This window comes from Daphnia pulicaria, chromosome 2, assembly GCF_021234035.1.
Source record: "Daphnia pulicaria isolate SC F1-1A chromosome 2, SC_F0-13Bv2, whole genome shotgun sequence".
NCBI classification, from domain to species: Eukaryota; Metazoa; Arthropoda; class Branchiopoda; order Diplostraca; family Daphniidae; genus Daphnia; species Daphnia pulicaria.
In genome coordinates this window covers 6744579-6753808 of record NC_060914.1, presented here as the reverse complement: position 1 = coordinate 6753808, position 9230 = coordinate 6744579, and the positions used below count along the sequence as shown (strand labels likewise).

The following is a 9230-nucleotide window of genomic DNA, read 5'->3' as shown; positions in this document are numbered from 1 at the left end:
CGTTACAGTCGGTGGCTGCTCCAATTGAAAAAAGATTAATTCCAAGACCGGTAACGTATAACACGTCGTGGAATGTTCCTTCAAGCTTCGCACCATCTACTTCTGTAATGACGTCGATGTTTCCTATACCAAGGGCTTGTAGTTCAACACCACCAATTCCATTGATTTTCCATGTTCCGGGTGGAATTATTTTGAAAGTGGTGAAGAAGAACCGTTGATCAGTCATGTGATTAGTTGCGCCCGAATCAGCGTTCCAGACCTTGTGTTCCCGTGCAACCAGACACAATGACGAAGAGATACAGCCAAAACCTCTTTTCTTGTTGAAATTTTCTTGTCTCGCCTGACCACGTTCTTCTTCTCTTTTTGTTGGACACTGATAAGCTTTGTGTCCGTTTCCATTGCAGTTGAAGCAGACGACTGAGCCGGCATGTTGGCTGCTTTGCTGCTGATCGTTTTGTTGTTGTCCATCTTTTCGTGCGTATAAGTGGTTGTGCGGATTGGAGCTGCCACCACCTCTACCTCCTCTTCCTCCTCTGCCTCTGCCACGTCCTCGCCATTCACCCGTAAAGTAGGGGCCTCGTCCGCGGCCACGGAATCCCCCTTGCGCGTTTGCTGCGTTGTCGAAACTTTGCCCTGGGGATGTCTTTGCAGCACTCTCCCCGGCGAAAGCGGCTGCCTTAGGCGTGTGGAACGCAAAGAAGGCCGCATCGGTCGGATCCATCGCGCCGTTGTTGGCCGCTCTGCTGATGGCTTCTTCGTTTACCAGTCTTGGTGTTAGGTTTGCTATTGTTTGCTCGTTCCTTGGTAGATTGTCCCAAGCCGAACGGAATGAGCGAAAACTGGGGGGCAGTGTTTGGATAATTTTCACAACGAGTTGTTGTTCAGTGACAGGTGATTCCAAGTTTCTCAGCTCTTCTGCCAAGTTTGTGTAAACTGCCACATGATCCAGCACTCTGTGCTCTGTGAACGGTAATCATATGTGAGTTAACAAGATTCTTTAGTTTTATGAACTGTAGAGTTAGTATACCAGGATTGTATTTGTAGTTGAAAAATTTCTCTAGCAGTAGATTGCCGTTGATAGGAGCAGCGTTGGCGTATTGCAGTATCAGACGCTCCCACATTTCCGCGGAGGACGCGCATCCTTCGATGAGAGTTTGCTGTGGCCCCTCAACGTTGCAGAATATTATAATTCTCGCCTCTGCATCCTTCATGTCCCAAGCGTCTATCAGATTTTGGTTCGCGACCTCCTGGTTCTCATTGAGGTTCTGTCAATAATTGAACATAACGTTAATTAACTGGCGTGCGTAATATGCCGCGTCTGCGTAGATGAGCTCTCAATGAACAGCATAATCATGTGTGAGTTCTCAATAGAACAAACGGTGGTACTCTGTCGTGTCGTGGTACGCGCATAAAATATGTATACTTACATATATTTATATATAAATATATATTTATATTTTGTTTTAATCAAACGATCGTGACTTTCACCACTCGTTAGATGCGAGTGTGGCGTGTGTGAGGCCTGAGTGACGTGAACGATAATTTGTCCCAAGAAAATGCGTTTACCCGACTTACAACGACATAAAATTTCTTCACAATTCATGCTATAATGGCAGTATAGTGTTTCTATTTCAGACAGAGGCTATATAGTAAGAGGATTAATTCGGACTGCTTTAGCCGGCTGAAAACAAAGTCAAGCTTACAGGTATCATGTGAATTGCCTATCTGATAGAAACACTATTTACGACTGCAAACTTGAACAATAAGCCAAGCATTTAATGTTTTTCCATCATCAGGTAGTGTCATGTTTCTATACCAACACGTGGCTGCAAAGAAGCAAGTCTGGCCCTACAGTTACTGTAAAACGTTTCATAATTTAAAAAAAAGGTCATTGACTTCATTCTGAGCAGCCGTTGGATAGAAACATCACTTACAACTACTCGTCAAATCTTTTTTTTCAATGTCCAGGAAATAGCTTAGTCTTTTGCCATCATTACAATTTTCGTCTCTCTCATTTTCTTTTGTAAAGAAGAAATTCTCAAAATTCAAGCTTTGTTCTTTGTCTCGCAAGACGTCTACATAGAAAGACAATAATTACCGGTTCGGGTCGAGGTTCAAGTCTCGTGACGACGTTGAGAACACGTGCTCGTTGCAGCAGCAGTGTACACCCATATCTAAACGAGGTCCATTTTTCCGGACCGCTTAACTTCGTTATTCTGTTGACTTCTCTGGAGGCTTCGTGATTCATTCTTGTCAATTAATTGGCGTGTTCTGGGCCCATAACCTATTAAAATAAATAAGATATAATGCACTGAGTGTATATTGTCGATGACACAAGGGGTACACAAAGCAACATTTGAGACACACATACGAAACACAGAGCACATACAGCGTTACCACACTCCACGAGATCACGGACAAGAAGAAGGAAAAAGGAAGCCCCCCCTTTTCTAAGATGACTCCCACCCACGTTGCCAGACTTAAAGAAAAGCCTGGCGTCGTCACTTGCTCAAAGGAGGGGAAGGGGGTAAAGCGGGTTTGCCAAATGGACAGCCGTTTCTAATACATGCCAGTGCACGCCAGAGCACGCCAATTCACACCAGAGCACGCCAGTGCACGCCAGAGTACGTCAATGCACGCCAGAGCAAGCCAGAGCACGCCAGAGCACGCCAGTGCACGCCAGAGCACGTCAATGCACGCCAGAGCACGCCAGTGCACGCCAGTGCACGCCAGAGCACGCCAGTGCACGCCAGTGCACGCCAGAGCACGCCAATTCACACCAGAGCACGCCAGTGCACGCCAGAGCACGCCAGAGCACGCCAGTGCACGCCAGTGCACGCCAGTGCACGCCAGAACACGCCAGTGCACGCACGAGCACGTCAATGCACGCCAGAGCATGCCAGTGCACGCCAGAGCACGCCAGTGCACGCCAGTGCACGCCAATTCACACCAGAGCACGTCAATGCACGCCAGACTACGCCAGTGCACGCCAGAGCACGCCAATTCACACAAGAGCACGCCAATGCACGTCAAAGCACGTCAATGCACGCCAGAGCACGCCAGTGCACGCCGGAGCACGCCAGTGCACGCCAATGCACGCTAGAGCACGCCAGAGAACGCCAGTGCACGCCACTGCACACCAGTGCACGCCAGTGCACACCAGAGCACGCCAGAACAATGCAATGCACGCCAGAGCACGCCAATTCACACCAGAGCACGCCAGTGCACGCCAGAGCAAGTCAATGCACGCCAGAGCACGCCAGTGCACGCCAAAGCACGCCAGTGCACGCCAATACACCATTTCAAGTATATTGAATCAATAAATTTATAGAGCAAATCATGAACAAAAAGTTTTAAAAAAACGCACATGAAAGCACTTCAATTTTTTAAAATTATTCAAGTTATTTGAGTTCTATTGTCGGTTAGTGGATTTCTATTGTCAAGCACTTGAGATCTGCATAGCAGAGCATGCCAGAGCACGACAGAGCACGCCAGAGCACGTCAATGCACGCCAGAGCACGCCAGTGCACGCCGGAGCACGCCAGTGCACGCCAGTGCACGCCAGTGCACGCCAGAGCACGCCAGTGCACGCCAGTGCACGCCAGACCACGCCAATTCACACCAGAGCACGCCAGTGCACGCCAGAGCACGCCAGAGCACGCCAATTCACACCAGAGCACGCCAGTGCACACCAGAGCACGCCAGTGCACGCCAGTGCACGCCAGTGCACGCCAATTCACACCAGAGCACGCCAGTGCACGCCAGAGCACGCCAGTGCACGCCAGTGCACGCCAATTCACACCAGAGCACGTCAATGCACGCCAGAGCACGCCAGTGCACGCCAGAGCACGCCAATTCACACAAGAGCACGCCAGAGCACGACAATGCACGCCAAAGCACGTCAATGCACGCCAGAGCACGCCAGTGCACGCCGGAGCACGCCAGTGCACGCCAGTGCACGCTAGAGAACGCCAGAGCACGCCAGTGCACGCCAGTGCACGCCAGTGCACACCAGTGCACACCAGAGCACGCCAGAACAATGAAATGCACGCCAGAGCACGCCAATTCACACCAGAGCACGCCAGTGCACGCCAGAGCACGCCAGTGCACGCCAGAGCAAGTCAATGCACGCCAGAGCACGCCAGTGCACGCCAAAGCACGCCAGTGCACGCCAATTCACACCAGAGCACGCCAGTGCACGCCAGAGCACGCCAGTGCACGCCAGAGTACGCCAGTGCACGCCAGAGCACGCCAATTCACACCAGAGCACACCAGTGCACGCAAGAGCACGCCAGTGCACGCAAGAGCACGTCAATGCACGCCAGAGCACGCCAGTCCACGCCAGAGCACGCCAGTGTACGCCAAAGCACGCCAGAGCACGCCAGAACACGCCAGTGCACGCCAGAGAACGTCAATGCACGCCAGAGCAAGCCAGAGCACGCAAGAGCACGCAAGAGCACGCCAGAGCACGGTAGAGAACAGCAGAGAACAGCTCAGCACTTGAAGTTGCTATAATATGTTTTTCACTTGTTAAAACCAATTTGTAATTACAGGATGTGTAAATCAATGTCTTATACACCATTTCAAGTCAATTTAATCAATAAATTTATAAAGAAAATCATGAACAAAAAGTTTTAGAAAAACGCATATCACAGCACTTGAATTTTTAAAAATTATTCAAGTTATTTGAGTTCTATTGTCGGGTAGTGGATTTTTATTGTCAAGAACTTGAGTTCTGCATAGAAGAGCACGCCAGAGCACGGCAGAGCACGCCAGTGCACGCCAGAGCACGTCAATGCACGCCAGAGCACGTCAGTGCACGACAGAGCTCGCCAGTGCACGCCAGAGCACGCCAATTCACACCAGAGCACGCCAGTGCATACCAGTGCACGCCAGAGCACGGTAGAACACATTAGAGAACAGCTCACCACTTGAAGTTGCTATAATATTTTTTTCACTTTTTAAAACCATTTTTTAATTACAGGATGTGTAAATCAATGTCCAGTACACCATTTCAAGTCTATTGAATCAATTTATTTATAGAGCAAATCATGAACAAAAAGTTTGAGAAAAACGCACATCACAGCACTTGAATTTTTAAAAATTATTCAAGTTATTTGAGTTCTATTGTCGGGTAGTGGATTTCTATTGTCAAGCACTTGATTTCTGCATAGCAGAGCACGCCAGTGCACGCCAGAGCACGCCAGAGCACGCCAGAGCACGCCAGTGCACGCCAGAGCAATTCAATGCACGCAAGAGCACGCCAATTCACACCAGAGCACGCCAGTTCACGCAAGAGCACGCCAGTGCACGCAAGAGCACGTCAATGCACGCCAGAGCACGCCAGTGCACGCTAGAGCACGCCAGTGCACGCCAGAGCACGCCAGTGCACGCCAGTGCCCGCCAGAGCACGCCAATTCAAACCAGAGTACGCCAGGGCACGCTAGAGCACGCCAATTCACACCAGAGCACGCCAGTGCACGCAAGAGCACGCCAGTGCACGCAAGAGCACGCCAGTGCACGCAAGAGCACGCCAGTGCACGCAAGAGCACGCCAGTACACGCAAGAGCACGCCAATTCACACCAGAGCACGCCAGTGCACGCCAGAGCACGCCAGTGCACGCCAGAGCACGCCACTTCACACCAGAGCACGCCAGTGCGCGCCAGAGCACGCCAGTGCACGCAAGAGCACGTCAATGCACGCCAGAGCACGCCAGTGCACGCCAGAGCACGCCAGTGCACGCCAGAGCACGCCAGTGCACGCCAGAGCACGCCAGTGCACGCCAGAGCACGCCAGTGCACGCCAGAGCACGCCAGTGCACGCCAGAGCACGCCAGTGCACGCCAGAGCACGCCAGTGCACGCCAGAGCACGCCAGTGCACGCCAGAGCACGCCAATTCACACCAGATCACTCAAGTGCACGCCAAAGCACGCCAGTTCACGCCAGAGCACGCAAGTGCACGCCAAAGCACGCCACAGCACGCCAGTGCACGCCAGAGCACGCCAGTGCACGCCAGAGCACGCCAGTGCACAACAGAGCACGCCAGTGCACAACAGAGCACGCAAGTGCACACCAGTGCACGCCAGAGCACGCCAATTCACACCAGAGCACGCCAGTGCACGCTAGAGCACGCCAATTCACACCAGAGCACGCCAGTGCACGCAAGAGCACGCCTGTGCACGCAAGAGCACGCCAATTTACACCAGAGCACGCCAGTGCACGCCAGAGCACGCCAGTGCACGCAAGAGCACGCCAATTCACACCAGAGCACGCCAGTGCACGCCAGAGTACGTCAATGCACGCCAGAGCAAGCCAAAGCACGCCAGAGCACGCCAGTGCACGCCAGTGCACGCCATAGCACGCCAATTCACACCAGAGCACGCCAGTGCAGGCCAGAGCACGCCAATTCACACCAGAGCAAGCCAGTGCACGCCATAGCACGCCAGTGCACGCCAGGGCACGTCAATGCACGCCAGAGCACGCTAGTGCACTCCAGAACACGCCAGTGCACGCCAAAGCACGCAAGTGCACGCAAGTGCACGACAAAGCACGCCAGTGCACGCCAGAGCACGCCAATTCACACCAGAGCACGTCAGTGCACGCCAGAGCACGCCAGTGCACGCCAGAGCACGCCAGTGCACGCCAGTGCACGCCAGTGCACGCCAGTGCACGCCAATTCACACCAGAGTACGCCAGTGCACGCTAGAGCACGCCAATTCTCACCAGAGCACGCCAGTGCACAAAAGAGAACGCCAGTTCACGCAAGAGCACGCCAGTGCACGCAAGAGCACGCCAGTGCACGCAAGAGCACGCCAGTGCACGCAAGAGCACGCCAGTGCACGCCAGAGCACGCCAGTGCACGCCAGAGCACGCCAATTCACACCAGATCACTCAAGTGCACGCCAAAGCACGCCAGTTCACGCCAGAGCACGCAAGTGCACGCCAAAGCACGCCACAGCACGCCAGTGCACGCCAGAGCACGCCAGTGCACGCCAGAGCACGCCAGTGCACAACAGAGCACGCCAGTGCACAACAGAGCACGCAAGTGCACACCAGTGCACGCCAGAGCACGCCAATTCACACCAGTGCACGCCAGTGCACGCTAGAGCACGCCAATTCACACCAGAGCACGCCAGTGCACGCAAGAGCACGCCAATTTACACCAGAGCACGCCAGTGCACGCCAGAGCACGCCAGTGCACGCAAGAGCACGCCAATTCACACCAGAGCACGCCAGTGCACGCCAGAGTACGTCAATGCACGCCAGAGCAAGCCAAAGCACGCCAGAGCACGCCAGTGAACGCCAGTGCACGCCAGAGCACGCCAATTCACACCAGAGCACGCCAGTGCAGGCCAGAGCACGCCAATTCACACCAGAGCAAGCCAGTGCACGCCATAGCACGCCAGTGCACGCCAGGGCACGTCAATGCACGCCAGAGCACGCCAGTGCACTCCAGAACACGCCAGAGCACGCAAGTGCACGCCAGAGCACGCAAGTGCACGCAAGTGCACGACAAAGCACGTCAGTGCACGCCAGAGCACGCCAATTCACACCAGAGCACGCCAGTGCACGCCAGAGCACGCCAGTGCACGCAAGTGCACACCAGTGCACGCCAGAGCACGCCAATTCACACCAGTGCACGCCAGTGCACGCTAGAGCACGCCAATTCACACCAGAGCACGCCAGTGCACGCAAGAGCACGCCAGTGCACGCAAGAGCACGCCAATTTACACCAGAGCACGCCAGTGCACGCCAGAGCACGCCAGTGCACGCAAGAGCACGCCAATTCACACCAGAGCACGCCAGTGCACGCCAGAGTACGTCAATGCACGCCAGAGCAAGCCAAAGCACGCCAGAGCACGCCAGTGCACGCCAGTGCACGCCAGAGCACGCCAATTCACACCAGAGCACGCCAGTGCAGGCCAGAGCACGCCAATTCACACCAGAGCAAGCCAGTGCACGCCATAGCACGCCAGTGCACGCCAGGGCACGTCAATGCACGCCAGAGCACGCCAGTGCACTCCAGAACACGCCAGTGCACGCCAGAGCACGCAAGTGCACGCCAGAGCACGCAAGTGCACGCAAGTGCACGACAAAGCACGCCAGTGCACGCCAGAGCACGCTAATTCACACCAGAGCACGCCAGTGCACGCCAGAGCACGCCAGTGCACGCCAGAGCACGCCAGTGCACGCCAGAGCACGCCAGTGCACGCCAATTCACACCAGAGTACGCCAGTGCACGCTAGAGCACGCCAATTCACACCAGAGCACGCCAGTGCACAAAAGAGAACGCCAGTGCACGCAAGACCACGCCAGTGCACGCAAGAGCACGCCAGTGCACGCAAGAGCACACCAGTGCACGCCAGAGCACGCCAGTGAACGCCAGAGCACGTCAGTGCACGCCAGAGCTCGCCAGTGCACGCTAGTGCACGCCAGAGCACGCCAATTCACACCAGAGCACGCCAGTGCACGCTAGAGCACGCCAATTCACACCACAGCACGCCAGTGCATGCAAGAGCACGCCAATTCACACCAGAGCACGCCAGTGCACGCAAGAGCACGCCAGTGCACGCAAGAGCACGCCAGTGCACGCAAGAGCACGCCAGTGCACGCAAGAGCACGCCAGTGCACGCAAGAGCACGTCAATGCACGCAAGAGCACGTCAATGCACGCCAGAGCACGCCAGTGCACGCCAAAGCACGCCAGAGCACGCAAGAGCACGTCAATGCACGCCAGAGCACGCCAGTGCACGCCAAAGCACGCCAGAGCACGCCAGTGCACGCCAATTCACACCAGAGCACGCCAGTGCACGCCAGATCACGCCAGTGCACGCCAGAGCACGCCAGAGCAAGCCAGAGCACGCCAGAGCACGCCAGAGCACGCCAGTGCACGCCAGAGCACGGTAGAGCACAGCAGAGAACAGCTCAGCACTTGAAGTTGCTATAATATTTTTTTCACTTGTTAAAACCATTTTTTAATTACAGGATGTGTAAATCAATGTCCAATACACCATTTAAAGTCTATTTAATCAATAAATTTATAGAGCAAATCATGAACAAAAAGTTTGAGAAAAACGCAAATCACAGCACTTGAATTTTTAAAAATTATTCAAGTTATTTGAGTTCTATTGTCGGGTAGTGGATTTCTATTTTCAAGCACTTGAGTTCTGCATAGCAGAGCACGCCAGTGCACGCAAGAGCACGTCAATGCACACCAGATCACGCCAGTG

At 54.3% G+C, this 9230-nt stretch overlaps 1 protein-coding gene across 1 annotated transcript; it reads right to left on the bottom strand.

The window, feature by feature from the left end:
* Positions 1-245: 245 nt before the first annotated feature.
* LOC124327670 lies at positions 246-2217 on the bottom strand. The gene is made up of 4 exons (XM_046786665.1): positions 2099-2217; positions 1028-1265; positions 310-960; positions 246-259 (listed from the first exon to the last, which is right to left on the bottom strand). Exons 2-4 carry the CDS (start codon positions 1209-1211, stop codon positions 246-248), a joined length of 849 nt encoding a protein of 282 aa, XP_046642621.1. The 5' UTR covers positions 1212-1265; positions 2099-2217.
* Between the last annotated feature and the right edge of the window lie 7013 nt (positions 2218-9230).

Bases quoted from the DNA above. Each gene is read 5' to 3' on its own strand.
- LOC124327670 (XM_046786665.1), bottom strand. From the start codon at position 1,211: ATGAAGGATGCAGAGGCGAGAATTATAATATTCTGCAACGTTGAGGGG. The intron at 961-1,027 runs GTATACTAACTC...TACCGTTCACAG, and splicing joins CAACTACAAATACAATCCTG to AGCACAGAGTGCTGGATCAT.